General features: G+C 34.9%; 1 protein-coding gene across 6 annotated transcripts in view; it reads left to right on the top strand.

Annotated features, from left to right (window-relative positions):
- The window catches only part of NAA16 (N-alpha-acetyltransferase 16, NatA auxiliary subunit), a 69335-nt gene extending 51330 nt beyond the window's left edge, over positions 1-18005 (top strand). For 5 of the 6 annotated variants that reach the window (XM_014789949.2, XM_087436015.1, XM_004433617.3 and 2 more), the window contains 10 exons: positions 424-593; positions 938-1090; positions 4661-4789; positions 10510-10723; positions 11607-11800; positions 13035-13143; positions 13577-13675; positions 14018-14161; positions 15939-16036; positions 16614-18005. In XM_014789949.2, the coding sequence (XP_014645435.2) occupies positions 424-593; positions 938-1090; positions 4661-4789; positions 10510-10723; positions 11607-11800; positions 13035-13143; positions 13577-13675; positions 14018-14161; positions 15939-16036; positions 16614-16811 (1508 nt within the window). In that variant the 3' untranslated portion in view covers positions 16812-18005. The remainder of the gene's footprint in view (positions 1-423; positions 594-937; positions 1091-4660; positions 4790-10509; positions 10724-11606; positions 11801-13034; positions 13144-13576; positions 13676-14017; positions 14162-15938; positions 16037-16613) is intronic. The other variant, XM_087436013.1, reaches the window with a different exon arrangement.
- Positions 18006-18442: the final 437 nt, after the last annotated feature.

Raw genomic sequence — 18442 nt, forward strand, 5'->3', positions numbered from 1 at the left:
CGAGGCCTAGACACTGCTAAACCCTGGCAGTTCTTGCCTCTGTGGAAATCTTGCAGTAGTGGTTAGGGACATCTTTTCTCCAGGCTATTTTCCTGGACTTTTCCTGGGCCTTCTGCATTATGCTCTCAGCCTCAGAACTCATTGAGTTTGATTGACCCTTTTCCCCAGCATTCTTTCTTTGGAGTGCGGTAGGAGTTAGAAGCCTATGGAAGTAACATCTTGTTTCTGTGCTTGGCTGCCACTTTTTGAACTTTTTTGCATGAAGTCATACCTCTTTCTGTTGAAATTGGTCATTTTTGCTGAGTTTTTACTGTTTATTATTGTAATAATTATTAATTTCATTATGCATTGGGAGAGAGAAAGTAATGATTTGCTTTACTTTGCCTTCTTCCCCATGGTAATTTTGTATGTGTTTGATTGCAGAGAATGGGGAGAAGGAACCGCCAACGACACTACTCTGGGTTCAGTATTTCCTGGCACAGCACTTTGATAAACTTGGGCAATATTCTTTGGCTTTGGATTATATTAATGCTGCAATTGCTAGTACTCCAACTCTAATAGAATTATTCTATATGAAGGCAAGAATTTACAAGGTAAAATCTTAGTCATGTATTTTGAGTAGTTGAAGAATTTGGCCACTTTAAGAACCCTTGGAGTTCTCTCTGTATAGAAATAACTTTTGGGGCACTCTGGTAATCTATTTATAGTAATCTAATAATCCTAAGGAATATTATGTTCTTAGTTTTGTAATCAGTGTTAATCCTTTGATTCAGCTCTTAGTAAATGTAAATTATAATTTATGTAAAGATTTCTAGATAAATTTGACAGAAATGTTACCAAATTTCTAATTTGTCTTTGTAAACTTTTTCCATTTACACTGCACCCATATTCTCTTAATCATGAACTGTGATTTCTTTAATACTTTCATCTCTTAAAGCACATAGGTAATCTCAAAGAGGCTGCAAAGTGGATGGATGAAGCACAGTCTTTGGACACAGCCGATAGATTTATCAATTCCAAATGTGCAAAATACATGCTTCGAGCAAATATGATAAAAGAAGCAGAGGAAATGTGCTCCAAGTTCACAAGGGTAGGAAATAGCATGTAATTTTCTGAGTTAGTAAAAATTAAACTCAAGTTCTGTGGCGATTTATGAAGTTTGCTGCTGAAGTTCTTAAGAATTCATTTTTGTTGTTATTATTTTTTTTTAATTTCATTTAGCTCATATCCTAAGTATAGTTTCTTTCTGTGGTTGAGTGTGTGTGTGCATGTACTTCTGGTGGAGGATGGTTAAAAAGCAATAGCAGAAGCAAAATACTTTTACACAAAGATAAGCAATATGCCATACTTTAGTGCTTATGTGTAATATTCGATTTACAGTTCTTTTGTTTCACTAGTATTTGTGACTGCTGTTTTAATTTCTCCTTTACAGTATCTTACTTCAGAATTGCTCATAGAGTTCTTTCTATGTAGAACTAACTTTAGGGGACTACTAGTCTCTGACATTCAAGAATTTAAGTTCTCTGAAATTGTTGGGCTAAACATTCATTCCTTTCCTTTCTGTCCTTCACCATCCTTTCGTATCCTTTTCAACATAGATTTTCTGTTGTATTATAAAAATAATACATGTTTATGGTTAAAAAGACTCATGGAACAGAATAGAAAGCTTAGAAACAGATTCACACATATTGGGACACTTGGTATATAGCCAGAAGTGCTTTAAAAATCAGAGATGAAAAGATATTGCTGGGACAATTAGTTATTTGTGTTGAAAGAAATAAAATGACATCCTTATCTTATACTGCAAATATATCAATTTCAGGTAGATTAAAGATCTAAGTATGGGGGCTGGCCGGGGAGCATAGTGGTTAAGTTCACGTGCTCGGCTTTGGTGGCCCAGGGTTTGTGGGTTCAGATCTCAGGTGTGGACCTACACACCACTTGTCAAGCCATGCTGTGGTGGTGTCCCACATACAAAAAGTAGAGGAAGATTGGCACAGATGTTAGCTCAGGGCCAATCTTCCTCACACACACAAAAAGAGATCTAAGTATGGAAAGTAAACCTTTCAAACTTTTAAAAGAAAATATGGAAGTTTATCTTTACGGCCTGAGGTAGAAACCATTTCTTTTTTTTTTTTAGGAAGATTGGCCCTGAACTAACATCTGTTGCCAGTCTTCCTCTTTTTCTTTTTTTTCCCCCCAAAGCCCCGATAGATAGTTGTATGTTATAGTTGTATATCCTTCTAGTTGCTCTATGTGGGATGCTGCCTCGGCATGGCTTGATGAGCGGAGCGTAGGTCTGTGCCCAGGATCCCAACTGGCGAACCCCAGGCTGCCGAAGCGGAACGTGCGAACTTAACTGTTATGCCACCAGCCTGGCCCCAAAAAGGGTTTTTTTTCATCTGAGGCTGCCTGACTTCTACTTTCTGATATTTAGAGTAATGCTAATAATTTGTATACCATTTGTAAGGGGAAATAGAAAAGTGGCTTTAACACTTATTAAGCACTGAGCTAAGTACTTTATCAATATTATTTAATCTTAATGATCTTATGATATCATTACCCTCATATTACAGTTAAGATGTTTAGAGAGGTCACGTACTGTGCCAGTGTACATCACCCAGCTAGTCATTCATTCGGAGCCAGGATTCTAGCTTAGGCGTCTCTCACTCTAAAACCTGTTTTAGAATTGTGTAGTAGGAGCAGAAACTACAGTGACTAATGTTTCTGAAACTTAGATGCTGTAGAATCAACAGCAGATGCAAAGTGGCAGATGTAAGGTTGGGGAAAAGTATTAGCAAGAATGATGGGTTTTAGAAGAAAAAAGTAAAATTAGGAAAATAGTAATACTGTTTATGTAGCACTTAATCAAGTGTTTGACATTTTACAGCAAGGTGATTGAGGCTTGGAAGACGTTACTTTTGAGTCATCTTTGGTCACATAGTAAATAGTGCTGGGGTTCAAACTCTTTGATGCCCTTTCCACTGCATCAGAATTTTGAAGATTAAAAGACAATATAAGAGTAGATGTAAAAGCAATGATGTTTGTAGAGAAAAATACCACCTGGAAGGCTAAAGTAGAGATTAGAAGTAAAGTACAATTAAAAATGAGTATACAGGGCTGGCGCCGTGGCTTAGCGGTTAAGTGCGCGTGCTCCGCTACTGATGGCCCGGGTTCAGATCCCGGGCGCGCACCGACGCACCGCTTCTCCAGCCATGCTGAGGCCGTGTCCTACATACAACAACTAGAAGGATGTGCAGCTATGACATACAACTATCTACTGGGGCTTTGGGGGAAAAAATAAAATAAAATTATTAAAAAAAAAATGAGTATACAAAACTTCTTGAGTTAAATAAGTCCAATGATTAAAAAAAAAACACATAGACAACTAGGATGTGTCTGAAAAGGCACAGGAGAATGAGAAAGAAAGGGGAAGTTTCCCTGTTTGAGGAGAGTAGTCACCAAAATCTGTGGCTCAGATTGCTCATGATAATTGCCTCCGGTCATTCATTCTTGACAAGTTGCCATGCCATATGGAGAGCTTGTTCAGTTTATCCATACTGGTTCATTGGCTAGGCATGTCCGTAATGTGTGGTGGATAACATAGTGAGCCAGGGGAGGAAAACTGCTAATGACCTTGAATAATCAGTTAATATCTGCTTGCTAATAAATAAGTAAAGTGCTCATATTTCCTTCTTGCAAGTTTTTCACAGTTGAGAATTTTTGTACAGAGTTGCTGATACAAGTTAGATAGTTCTAGTTGGTGAAGTTTTTGAAATGAAAAATAATGTAGATTTCTTATAAACATATATAGTCATCAAAAAATGAAAAATATATGCAACCATAAAGAAGAAATAAAATACATCCATACTTCCATTCACCCAGGGGTAACCAGTTTTTACACTTTTAATGAGAATTCTGGAAATTGAACTAACTCAAAGTAGGTGTGAGGAAGAACTGAGGGCTGAAATTATTTATGTAAATGTACCTTTGCCATCCATTCCTGGGCTCACAGAAAATATGTGACAAAACTTCAGTCCCCATACACTGAAGCTAGGTATTTTATGTCTTACACTCTTCTCAGAATTCACATTGAGCCCGGATTAACAAATTTCATTATTTGGTTTTGTCAGTCTACTGCAAAGGAGAAGACTCGGCACGGAATAGGAGATGCTGTTAGAAGCAGACACATGGGCACAAAGAAAGGGACAGCTGATAGCCTAATGTGGAGGGAGGAGACTGGGAAACTGAATAGCAGGCTTGGAACTGGTACTAACAGTTTTGACAATGATGGATGTACGTAATACTGACTCTGAGTCAGCAAGGAAGGGTTGAGTAACTTGCTTAATAGGCAGAAAATAGGCAATGTTTCATAAGATTGCTGTCTGAAATAGTTTAAAAACTTTAGTGTTTAAAAACTTAGCTTTAGTAATCTGGAGTCTTTTCTATGTAGAGTGTTGAATACCCCAACAGAGCTGGATAAATAGGACTTTATGTAATTTTAAATTGGTGAGAGGCTTTTGGAAGCACATTGATTTATTTGTTAATTGCTATTTATTATCATAATAATAATTGTAGCCATAGTTGTAAAAGAGAAAATGAGATTTTTAGGATCTCTTTTATTGTGTGTTTCCTATAGTTGTGAATGCTTCCATTTCAGGAAGGAACATCTGCCATGGAAAATCTCAATGAAATGCAGTGTATGTGGTTTCAAACAGAGTGCATTTCAGCTTATCAGCGTTTGGGGAGATATGGGGATGCCTTGAAAAAATGCTATGAAGTAGAAAGGGTAAGTTGATAGAATTTTGACTTTATTTTTCTCCTGTTATGTGACAAAAACAGGTAGATTTCTACATGGGATCATCTGCCTCTTCTAACTACCTTGGAAACTTCATTGTGAAGAAAATTCTTGATCTTTAGCCTTTCAGACATTCAGAAGTTGTGAATAAATGATTGCTTTCTTTTGCTCCTCATACGGTTATAATTTCAATGTCTACATATTTTTGTCTGAAGGAAGAAGGAAAAATTCATTTAGTAAGCCATTATTGCTATTATTAACATATATTCAAAATTTCTGTTCCTTCATTGGGCCATTATTTGATTTTCAATACTAGCCTAGAAGGATACACAAGCTGATGGCCACCTCTTTCCCCTTTACGTCAGGATCTGCTCCGTAGTCAGCCTCTCTCCAGTTTGTCTTCCCAGGATATTCGTTCTCACATTCAGTACTTTGAACAGCAGACTGGTTGATTTGCAGGTGTGTTTTATTACTTGCTTTTAAGATTATGTGTGTGATGTGCCTTAGTGAGGGGACTTTTCTTTTCCTTTGTGTGAATTTTTGTTTTCCTGTTCTTTGTCATCTCTGAAGCACTCTCCTTCCAAATGGACAACAGGAGGAAAAGAGCCACAAGTGCACCCCTCAGGCAGTCCTCAGCAGCCCTCAGTTGTGGGGTCACTCGGCACACTGTTCCCATGCTGACGCAGTATAAACCCACAGGCGTCGTAGTCAGGTGAGCCTGATGTCTGCACTCTGCAGTCACTTTGGCCTTTTTCCCATGTGAAACTTCTGAGGTTACCCAAAAGAAAGGCTGAATCTTAGGGGGTGGCTTTTGATGGGAACTGGAACTAGGATTATACCTGAGCCCTTTTAGAAATAACCTAGTTTTGGGGGCCGGCCCAGTGGCTTAGCGGTTAAGTGCGCTCGCTCCGCTGCTGGCGGCCCGGGTTCAGACCCCGGGCACACACCTATGCACCGCTTCTCTGGCCATGCTGAGGCCGCGTCCTGCCTATAGCAACTAGAAGGATGCGCAACTATGACATACAACTATCTGCTGGGGCTTTGGGGGAAAAAAAAGCGAGGAAGAGGATTGGCAATAGATGTTAGCTCAGAGCCGGTCTTCCTCAGCAAAACCAGGAGGATTGGCATGAATGTTAGCTCAGGGCTGATCTTCCTCGGAAAAAAAAAAAAAACCTAGTTTTTGCTTTGTTTTGGGTTTTTTTCCTTTTTAATCCTGGGCTTGATGGCTATATCTCTGGGGAAAATCCTTCTCATCTTCTCCTTGAAAAACATAAAGCCCTCGGATGATACGTGAAATATTCAGTTAATATCCAAGCATTCTAGTTTAAATCAGGCTCTTATTTCTGTGATAAAACGGTAGATCGTTAGCTTGTTTCAACATTCCTAGATGACTATCACTTTAAAAGCACCCTGCTTAGAAAAGGTACGTTTTTATTAACCAGAGCATTCTCAGTGAGTGGTAGATTGTTTCCTGAGTGAAGAGGCTGCTAGGCAGTTATGGATCAGTCATTCCAGCAAGACCATAACTAGAAATTTACCAGATTTTCTGTGAAAGTGAAGTTTGAACATACTTAACATCATTATAATTGTGAACTTCTCCAGCTTCAATCCCATTCCTCCTAACATTAATAACTGTATTACTTTATTCTTTTTAATATTTTTTGAGTATTGTTAGAATATGATTAATAGCTATTCCATTACTAAGTTTCATTTAGATTATGCTTTCCCTTAGATTTTTAGTGATTTTGGCTGAGTAGCATGGAATAAAATTCTATAATGTCCCATAAACTACTTCCAGTTCAAGAAATATGATTTGACTGTAAAAAGCATTTCTGAAGGAAAAAAATGAAAGGAAATCAGTGGTTGTCAGAGATTAAAGCATGGCAGAAGTCATGTTGCCTTCTGGGTCATAATTATTGCTAGAAGCTTTACCATTATAGAATTTGCTCTTGGTGCTTGAGTATAGAAAGAACTAGAAACAGATAAGCAAGAAAAGAGCCTATTCTTATGCCTCTTGTACGCTAGTCTTTATAGTGAATCATTTATACTAAATGTAAATAAGACTTACTTCTAGTGTTTATATGTAGAAATGTGAGTGCTTAGTACAAATAGGGTGATTAACTATTTGCAGACTGATTAATACTTCCAAAATTAATTTCTAGTAAAATTGATGTACTCTAAAAGAAAATGCTTAATGATATAAGTGTAAGGATTTAGGAGTAATTACAGAATTCAGAGATCTCCCTGAGTTACTTTTGTGCCTGGGTTTTAAATATTTTAGTCAAGAAATGAGTTTTAAAAATAAAACTTTGCAGTTTACCTTCTAAATAGAAGGTCAGTGAATAGAGAAATAAGTTCCAGTAAGGGCTAAGTCTCTCTTCTGCCTTCTGCCTTCTGCATTGTAGGCCGTTTTGGCTAGGACACACACTGCTATGCACTCTTATTAGATTTGGAGTAGAATTTTAGTAATTAGAATTCTAGAGTGGCCACACTGTGGGACTTTTTCTGTCTTCATCTTGCCTTCGTCATAGGATTTTAGGATTATATGTAAAGGTTATATAGTCCAACCCAGTCTGATGTTTAGAACTGGGGTTTTATTAAAAACAAAACAACTGTCTTCAAAATATTGGATATAAACTTGTATTCAGAATAACATCTTAAACTATTTTATCTTTTAAGAATTGTTTTCCTTTTTTTCAGGTGGTTGATTTCTCATTATTTTAGTGTGCTGAGTTATATCTGAAATAGAGCAACAATACATATTTCTAAAACTTTTTGATAAGATCTGGGATTTCTGATAGATCAAAACCATAGAAAGTTCATAACTTTATCTTCTAGTGCATCTTAATCTTTATCAAATTGACACATGCTTTATAATGATAGATTTTCTATAAAAGAAATAGAATAGCTTGTTAACCCTAGTTGGGCTGGTTATTATCTAAGTCCAGAGGCTTTTGCTGCCTTTCTATGGTCAGCTCTGACTTGTCTCCTCCAGAACTCTGAGAAGTAATGGGTGTGAGAATGTGAGTCACAAGAGAGAGGCTAATAGGAAATTCTTAAAATAACCCCGCGCTCTTAAGCTGTGAATTTCGTTTCTTAATTCTTTGCTGACTTGTCTTACTTTGACTCAAGCCTAATTTTGACAGTTTAAACAATTCGTGCTAGCATTAATCCCTGCCCCCACAAAGAAAAAAGAGAGAACTAGTGTTTATGATGAAGGGAAAATTGAGTTGAGGGCATGAGCTGTATGTTAAAGAATGTGTACTTAGTTTCTACAGCAAGCTGATAAGTGACCTTTTGTTCATGTTTGGCTGAAGTGCAGGGAAACTCACTTTACCTGTTTGTGTTATTATCTAGTGTATTTTTATGTTTTATAAATTTGGAGACTTAAAAACTCACCACAGGGTAGTGCGAGGGAGATCTCTGTGGTGATGGAATAGTTCTGTGTCTTGATCGTGCTAGTGGTTACATGCATCTACACGTGATGAAATCACATAGAACTACACACACACATTGTACCAATGTCAGTTTTTTGGTTTTGACATTGTACTATAGTTATGTACGATGTAACCTTTTGGGGGAAACTGAGGAAGGGTATACAGGACATCTCTATACTACCTTTGCAACTTCCTCTTTATAATTATTCCAAAATAAAAAGTTAAAAAAAAAAAAGAAAACCTAAGGTTATTTAGTTGTGTTTGAGTAGGATTCTGCAATACAGAATATGGCTAGATTAAATAAGAAAATATAGGATACTACAAAATAATTTTGCTTAGTATCCTACCTTTTCTAATTTAGCCATATTCTGTCCACCACTAATAGCTTATTATAGAGTGATCAACGTCCACGTTTGCCTGGGGCCGAGCGGGTTCCTGAGATGCAGACTTTCAGTGGAAAAACTGAGAAAACCTCAGGCAAACGGGGATAAGTTGGTTACCCTATGTATGGAAGACATTAACTGGAGAGAGGCAGTCTGTGGGCTGTTACTGATAAAGAGGCGGCTTAAATGTTTGTGGTTCCATATGGCTCCCTCCGAGACTTGACTTAAAATCTGTGTCGACTAATGCTGCTAGGAATATCTCTTGAAACCGGTGTCTGCCTTTTTTACACATAAATATTTCTCAGCTTAAAAAAAGTCCTGTAAGCTGTTAGATGTTTTGAACTCATTATGTGTTCCATCATTTTTGGCCCTGCCATTTTTCCTCAGTCAGTTGTATTGAATTTTAAGGTATTACGGTGCTAGTCATAACTTGATTTACATTAACCATGAACAGCTTTATGAAATATGTAATCCTTTGATTTAAAAAAAAAAAACTAAGTTTATGTTATTATTTAAGAGTTGATTTCTCTTCTTGATGGGAGGAATGCAGTTTTCAAATATAACATCATTAAAGCATGATTCTATTGTGAAATGTTCATTTTTTTTTTTCATTTCTTTCCTGCCACACTGTGTACTTGTATTCTCCTTATCTTAGAATTCGTCCCTTAAAGTCTCAGGTACTTACTGTAATTCTGTGTATAATGTATTTCCAATTACCAAGACAACTAAAATTATCAAATGATATGGACAATGAGTAATGTGTCCTCTGCACAGTGAGTTACTAGGTCCACAGGACAGAGAGAAGATGAAGCAGTAGAAAGGCTTGATCTGTGTTTGTGTATGGAATCATTCATTTTCTGTATGTTTTTGGAGAAACTACAATAGAGGAAAAGGAAGAAGACAGTGGTAGAGTTGTATGTGGGGAGGAAAATAAAAGTGTGAATTGTTTTGTTAGGGGAGTTAGTGGTCTTCTTTCCATGTAACAGATTAGTTCTTAACTCTCTTTGGACCATGGACTCTCTGAGAATTGGATGAAAGCCTCGAGCTCTCCCCTTAGGAAAATGTTATGCTTGTTTACACACAGACTCCAGATGAAGCTAAATGGAGTCTAAAATGGAATTTGCTAAAATGGAATGTAGGTATATTAATGGGAGCTTATTGAGTGAGAGAAAACCATAACGCTGTGCATTTGTATAATAGTAATGTTTAGAATGAACTTTAAAATATGTTCTTATTTTATCCCTTAACAACCTTATGAAATTGGCTGTATAGATTTCTTTATTCCTAACTTAGATTAAATAATTGAGGCTCTAGGAAATTAAGAGGTCACATGCCTGAGAAGTAGCTTATCTCTTGAGTTGGCAAATAATGGTCTTATTGAATGTCTGCTATGCTAGGCCCTGTGCCAGGCAGTGGGGATAGAGATGAGAAGGCTTGCTTGCCTTCTAAGAGCTCAGAGTTGAGTGGAACAGTCTGGTTTGTAAATATTTAGTGTGAACCTATATATATATTTAGTCTTCATTCAGAGCTGTTTAACTCTGCCATGCTGATTTTTGGGAAATACTGAGGAAGAAATATTTCATTAAAAAACTAAAATATCAGTATGTACTAGTTTCCAGGTTTAAAAAATAACCTAATGGTCTGACTTATTATATAGAAATTGAGTATCATCACAAAACATGATTTATAGGGAATGAGCATGGATTGAAGGTAGTAAGAGAAACTTCACTTGAATGCAAAGAATAACTTGATGTCCTTTCAACAGTGGCGAGGGCAACTAAGTGAAATTGTAACTGTTTAAATTGTTTTTCTAGCTTTTTATGATTTTCTTTTCAAAAGTAGACATTATTGACGTAAATGTAAAGGATAATTTTGTGGTTTTGTTTTTAAGCATTTTTTTGAGATAACTGACGATCAGTTTGACTTCCATACATACTGCATGAGAAAGATGACCCTTCGTGCCTATGTTGACCTTTTGAGGTTAGAAGATGTACTCAGAAGACATGCTTTCTACTTCAAGGCTGCTAGATCAGCGATTGAAATATACTTGAAATTGTATGATAATCCCTTAAGCAATGAAAGCAAACAACAAGAAATAAATTCAGGTAACTGAAAAGGTACTTGCTTAAAAAGATTTGGAAAAAACACTAAATTTCAGAACGTCGTTAACATAAACAATACATAGAAAAGTATATTGTCAAATGGATGTGAAGACAACATTCGATAACTGATATGCCAAAAAAAAAAGTTGGGGAGAAACTTAGAAAAAGTCGGCAGGATGATGTTCTTTCTGTAGCTGATGCTTCTAAATCACCCTAATGGAATGACTCACAATCATTTTTATTTTTATCCGTAGTAAGGCTAATTCAGGAACAATAGAGATGTCTGTAGGCTGGGGTCTTTTTTTTTTTAATTGTAACTGAAAATAACTTTGAGCCCCTTAGGGAAAAATGTTTCTTAAAACTTTTAGTACCTTTTGATTAAAAATAATAATGCCAATGAGAATATCTGTACAGGTTTTTATTCACTATAATGTTAATATCTAGGAATATTTGAGAAATAGTAGTATGGAGGCATATTTCTAATATTTCATTCCTAATATTTATATAGTATTTAGAGATCACAAGTGTGTTTATATGCATCGTCTCACTTATCCTTGAAATATTCCAAGAGGATAGTTGGTGTTATCAGCCCCACTTTACAAAGCTTGGGACTTGAGACTGAGAGATGAAGTGATGTGCCTACAGTTGTATATGGTGTAGGCAGCAGAACTGGCCTAGAATTGGTTAATTTTAGCCGATGCAGCATTTGCTGGTTGCCTTTTGTGTGCCAGGTTTTGTGCCAGTCATTAGGAATACACTTTCTAAAAACTTCTATGTAGTTGCCTCTTCCCCTTTACCCCCAAAAACTACACTAATAGTGTGTATTACAGAAATAAGGAAAATAGAAACATTGATTCAGAATTTTCATTCGTTTGGATATTTATAGAAAACCTGTCAGCCAAAGAATTGAAGAAAATGCTTAGTAAGCAGAGAAGAGCTCAGAAAAAGGCTAAATTAGAAGAACAGAGAAAGCATGCAGAAAGAGAACGTCAACAAAAAAATCAGAAGAAAAAAAGAGATGAAGAAGAAGAAGAAGCCAGTGGTCTCAAAGAAGAACTTATACCTGAAAAATTAGAAAGGGTGAGATGAATTTACTACCTTTATTTGGTAAAATTTATGTTATTTGTTCTATTCTGGCCATAAACATGATTCATTTAAATCTATAAATCAGAAGCCATTTGTAATATTTCAAAGTCATTATGATAGTCATCAATTATTTCTGAGTGGTAATATGCAAATTTTGTCTAATACAAATTATTCATAGAATTATAGTTGTGGTAGGCAGAATAATGGCCCTCCAAAGGTGTCCACGTCCTAATCTCTGCAACCTGTGAATATGTTGCATAACATGGCAAAGGGGAATGAAGGTGGCAGATGGAATTTAGGGTTGTAATTAACTGGCCTTAAGATAGAGAGGTAGCCTGGATTATCCACTTGGGCCCGATGTAATCACAAGGGGCCTTAAAAGTGCAGGAGGGAGGTAGGAGAGGGAGGTCAGAGTGGTGTGAGAAGGACTCAACCCGCTGTTGCTTGCCTTGAAGAGGGGGGGAGGGAACCGCAAGCCAAAGAATGTAGGCAGCCTTGAAAAGGTGAAAAAGGCATTGAAACATATTCTCCCTTTGAGCCTCCAAAAGGGAATGCAGTCCTGCTGACACCTTGATTTTAAGCCTGGTGAGACCCACATTGGACTTCTAACAGAACTGCAAGATGATAAATTTGTTTTAATATAATAAATTTTTGTTAATTTGTTACAGCAGCAATACAATTGTCTATTAAATATGAAAGCATTCTATATGTCTTGCCAGATACGTTTTAGTTACAAAGAGATAGCACTTCATCTCCAGGATTTTCTCAAAGTATTAGTAGTTATTTAGGGACCAGATTTGGGGAAATACTTAGCTTTCTGGTTTATTCACTCTGAATCTAGGATAAGTATTTTAAATTTGTCATTACTTTTCTTCAATTATGTGATGCAATTATATTTGTCTCCTTTAGATTTTTGTAGTATAAGGGACTGTCAGTTCTTGGTATACCATCTCCTTAAGTCTGTGGAATACTTTTCTGTATTTTGGATTTTTATAAAATTATATTGATTTTACAATCAGAAAAATAGAGCTGTTTTCATTTTGATAATTGTTGACTGTTTACTTTGAATTTGTTTATAGATGATAGTTTTAAAATGTTTTCTTACTTATTTGGTTATATAAAGAGAACTGTCTAAATAACTTCAGGTATGTATTTAAAATTTTAAGGGAAATTTGGCTTGTGTAGCTGTTTATTAAACATAATAATTTTCCTTTCTGTTTCAAAATAGACAGAAAATCCGTTAGAAGAAGCTATCAAGTTCCTTATACCTCTTAAGAACCTTGTTGCTGATAACATTGACACTCATCTATTAGCATTTGAAATATATTTTAGAAAAGGTAATAGTTTGAATTCAGTTTTTGATCTTTAATTATATTGGAGACCACATTCAGTAATCTTTGTCAGTTAGAGCTATTTTTGTTTCTTAGAATTCCATTTTAATCTTCCACAAAGGCTCTTAATCCCTTTTCCCCTTGCTACCCAAAACTTTACTGGGTAATAAATTAGACTATTATGGTCAAATCCATTTTAAGAATAGTTTGAACAATCATACAAACTGTTCACCTGAAGCAGTTCTTCATGATTTTTCAAGCTTTTCTTTAGAAAATAAAGGTTGTCTTTGATAATCAAAGTCAGCTTTGAATCTTGCTTATGAATGTGACAGGAAAGGTAACATTTCTTTAGTGAATTTTAAGTGAGGCTAAAATAAAGTGAAGAAAATAACATGCATAAATGTTGATGCTATTACTTTCGTATTTTTTTCTAACACAGGCAAGTTTCTGTTAATGTTGCAGTCTGTCAAACGAGCTTTTGCCATCAACAGTAATAACCCATGGTTACATGAATGTTTAATTAAATTTTCTAAATCTGGTAAGTATAAAAAAGTTAATATTTAAGTAAAAGCAAATGTGACAGTTCAGCTGTCTTCCATTAAACTGGATGTTTAAGAGATCTGCAACAATGTAAAGCAAAAAAAAGATAATGTTGATAGTATTTTAAATGAAGGTGTTTCTATAAATTAAATATGCTAGCAAAGACATGCGAGAAATTAGTGCATTTATAAGCTAGAATGTATTTATATTTCGAAGGAACAGTATTTTTACTGTGTAAAATATATCAAACTTAGTAATAAATATAAATGTATTTTAATTGATTTTGTGTCAAAGGACAGATCAAAAAATTTTTTTAATTGCAAATGTTTTATTTTTATAGTATCTAATCATAGTAATCTTCCAGACATTGTGAGCCAAGTTCTATCTCAAGAAATGCAGAAAATATTTGTCAACAAGGATTTGGAAAGTTTTAATGAGGATTTTCTCAAACGTAATGCTACCTCTCTTCAGCATCTACTTTCAGGTTGGTATTTAGCTCCCAAAGTTGAGATGTTTATGGAAAAAAGTTAGAATGTGATGGAAAAAAAAATTGGAAAGATGTTCAACCTCACTAATTATCAGAGAAAAAGAAATGAATACAATACCATGTTTGATTTTTCAAATTAGCAAAAGATTTTGTTTTGGAAAAAAGAGATTAAAGTATGGTAAAGATGTGGTGAACAAGTCCTCTTGTATTTTGCTGCTGGAAGTGTAAATTGGCCCAGCCATTTAGGAAAGCAGTTTGTCACTCTTATCAAGAGCTTCATGTTATCTGTGTCTTTTGTTTTAGTTGTAACTTTTGTAAATAACTTTAAAGAATTAATCCAAAGCAAATAAAGAACTATAAGTGCAAAGATGTTAACTGATATGCTGTGTGTAAGTATGGGGAAAACAATGGAAACAAATGTAATAGATGTCCAGTAATAGGGGAAACAGTAGGTTTGTAGGATGGAATACCAGGTAGTCATATAAAGTGATGTTTATTCAAAAAGTTTGTAATAATGGGTAAATTCTTCTATAATACGTATGCAGAATTAACATACAATATAATCTCAACTAGGTAGAAATACACATGAGATAAAGGCTGAAAAGAAGTCTGTACCAAAGCTTTTAATGATTGCTTTTGGGTGTTGTGGTTATGAATGATTTATTTTTTATGTTTTTATTACTTTACATATTGTGTATTTTCAGGATTTATTTATATCCTGCCTTGTTACAGGAAGGATTTTAAGCAGTTTATACAAATTCTTAAGATGACAAGATGGCATAAATGCAAACTGGACAAAAGATTGTACAAAAGGAGTTGGGGACAAAATGAAGTGCATAGTATAATGAAGTATGCTCCTACTTTATGCCATCTATTTAAATATTTTAACCTAAGTTTTTTTGTTGTAAAGGGAAACGTCTAGGTTCTGATAGCTTGGGAAAGAAGTTAATTCCTGTGAAAAATTACACTTCTTGGTAGTAAGGGCAGATAAGAATTTCTCTTCAAGAACACAGGATAATGGAAAAAACCATTTCTTTATTCCTTTCCAAATATCATATGAAATGTTAAGGGAAAGATAATTTTTGCCACCATAAAGAAAGTCAGAAGACCAATTGGGAAAAAATATTCACAGAAATGTAACTGATAAAAAGCTAATAAGATACATAGAGCTCTTAAAAATTAACAATAAACAATATAAATTAATAAAAGTCCAGTAGAAAAATGAGAGTAGTATGTGGACCATGTAATTTACAGGAGAAATATAAACTGGGTTTTATTTAAAAATAGCTTTAAAAATTAATTTTTTTTTCTTTGTGAATATGCAGACATTTTCTGTTGTCCCTCCACCATACTCCACTGTAACAATAATTTGTTCCTTAGATGTTTTATCTTAGGGTATCATCTTTTTTTTAATGATTTTAGCTGAAATATTGATTGATGCCATGGGGCAGCGCATATTTACATTTGGAGTTATATCATTTCTGAGTTGGGGAAGTTGTTAAATCTGGTCTCCTGCTAAATGTTTAATAACCATCTCTTGGTGACTGAAAAAGCCCTGATTTGTAGTGTTTTGCCATAATATAAATACTGCCATTGTGGCCCCAAGCTATCAATGGGATGTCACTGAATAAGGAGTTGGGAAGAAATGTCACAGTTGGCTCACCAGAGCACCGCTGATTAAACACTTGGAACCATATTTTAAGTCACTGGTCAATGTAAATCAGCTCAAATGTAAGACATAGGAATTATTCATTTTGAAATGTTTTGGTATTAGGTGCTAAAATGATGTATTTTCTGGACAAGTCAAGGCAAGAGAAAGCAATTGCTATTGCCACTAGACTGGATGAAACTATAAAAGATAAAAATGTAAAGGTAAGAATTTTCACAGGCTGATATCTGCAAATTTATGGATACTTAGTGATCTAACAAAACATGTCTTTACGACATAATTCTTGGGGGGGCCTTCAGAGTTATTCCTGGATTTGAATCTCAGTGCCACCAATTATGAGCTGTGTCACACCAGGCAAGTTACCTCTCTTAGCTTCCTTTTCCTTATTTGTAAGATGAGCATGAAAATACTATGTATCTCACAGAGTTGGTATCAGGATTAACGGAAGTGATAAACTGTGAAGTGCTTAATACCTGCCTGGCACATAGTGAGCGCTCAGTAAATGGGAACAGCTATTCATAAAAAACACTTTCATTTTAGTGATCACAGTTTCAGAGGTTCACTTTTTCAAGTATTAGAATTTTGCTGTTTTTTTAAGGCTTTGCAGAATTGATTTTTAAAGTGTTCCTTTTTTGAGTGATTACTCACTACAGATAGCAAGAAGTTATTTTAGACTTGTCAGTTTTCTCTTGCTTAATTAAGAAATTGCATTTTTTGATTAAAGTGATTGTTAACCAAACTTTTTTTTTAATAATTTTTATTTTCCCCTTGTTTCAAAAGACTTTAATAAAGGTTTCTGAGACACTGCTTGATGGCAGCTTTGGGAACTGTAATTCCCAATGTGAAGAATACAGGATGGCCTGTCATAACCTGTTTCCCTTTACGTCTGCTTTCCTGCCTGCTGTGAATGAAGTCGACAGTCATAATGTGGCACTAAACCACACAGCTAACTATGATGTCTTGGCAAATGAAATTTGAAATCCCATAGAAAGGTGACTCCTGTAAGACTCAAAGCTGAATTCAGATCAGGGTTTCTTTTCCAGGATATATTTTAATATAGATATGAAATGAGAAAATTGGGGAGAATTTTTAAATGGAGTATTCTGTAAGCTTATTTTATTCTTTATCTGACTCTGCCAATTTACATAAGCATCTGTGAAAATTACCTGTTTATACTTGTACAGTTTTCTTAAACTCGCAAATTATCAGCATTGTGATGGGTGCTGTCACTTCTGTATCATAAATATGATGATCTCTTATTAAGCTAAGTTGTATACAGCCCCGTTGTATTATTTTCTTTAGATCCTGGTTTTAGGATCTATGTTTTGATCCCTTACTGGTTTGTTTTATTGTTTACTTGCTTGCTTTTTAATTAAAGCACATCAGTTTTAAATGTTAACTATATGGACAAAACAATATGGAACTCCTTTTGGCAGATACTGAGGTTTATTTAAAAATTTATTTCAGTTTGCCCTTTTTTCCATCTTAATTTTTTTATGATTTACCATTTCCTTTTTAATATCTATGAAAATGATACTTTCTGTTGTATAAGGGTACTCCACTTTTATGTAGATGATTCAGAATGTGGGGCTTTCTTTGCTTCTTAATCATGGAAATTCACTGGTAAATTTGTTGCATATCTCTGATCGGTCTTAAAGACCCACAGGCAAGAATTATGCTTTCTTGAGTAAATTGCTTTGCGTGTTAACAAGTAGTTTATATCTGAGTGGTGTGCTTCAAGGGAGCATAATACGGCAGCATACAAGTTATAATGAAACATTCTTAGTCTTATAGCCATGCATTGACTGTTAAGTATGTTTTTGTATCAGCAAAATGAGAATTTAAACTATCATTCGTTTAACTATTAAAACATAGTATTGTTGAGCAATATTTTTTGGAGAGGATAGCTTTTTGCTCTATCTTGTACAGAAAACAGTAATGGAGTCATTCAGTATGTTTCAGAACTGTGTAAATATGTCTGTAATATTAATACTTCCCCCTTAAGGCAAATATAAATTCAAAAAGGGAGATTTTATTTAGAGAAATAGACCTAATTAAAATGATTTTCCTTCACTCTAAGCTATTTAGATTCATAATTGTTGAGAGAAAAAAAACTCACTGTAAAATAATGCCAGCCTATATAATGTGTAATAAATTATTTTGTACACAGTTGCTTATTTGTATTTGTGTTTTGTTATCATTTAACACTATCAAAATATTTTTGCAGAATGTTTTTTCTTTGAAGGAGTAAAAACTTAATCATCTTAATTTTTTCAAGTTTATAAAAAAACAAGCACCTACCAGTATATTCTGGTGCCACAGCAGCTTGGCTTCTTTTTAGTGTTTTAATAATTTTAGAACTAATCAAGCTTCATCACTAAATATACTGGCAAACATGTAATTTGTCATGTTACTTTCAGCAAGGTGACATTTGCATAAAAGATGCCAGTTAATCATAATTAATGTAGAAATTGTGCTTTCAGTGGCATTCTTTTAAAAAGTATTCCATTGGGATCATTTAGAGTTTCTGAGAATTATAGGGTGGATACAGTTGAGATGTGAGGATTTAGGTTCAAGGTATGGAAGGCAAGATAAAGGGCAGCACTGGG

The sequence above is a fragment of the Ceratotherium simum genome, chromosome 10 (genome assembly GCF_057802395.1).
Source record: "Ceratotherium simum simum isolate JZ-2026a chromosome 10, ASM5780239v1, whole genome shotgun sequence".
Taxonomy (NCBI): Eukaryota; Metazoa; Chordata; class Mammalia; order Perissodactyla; family Rhinocerotidae; genus Ceratotherium; species Ceratotherium simum.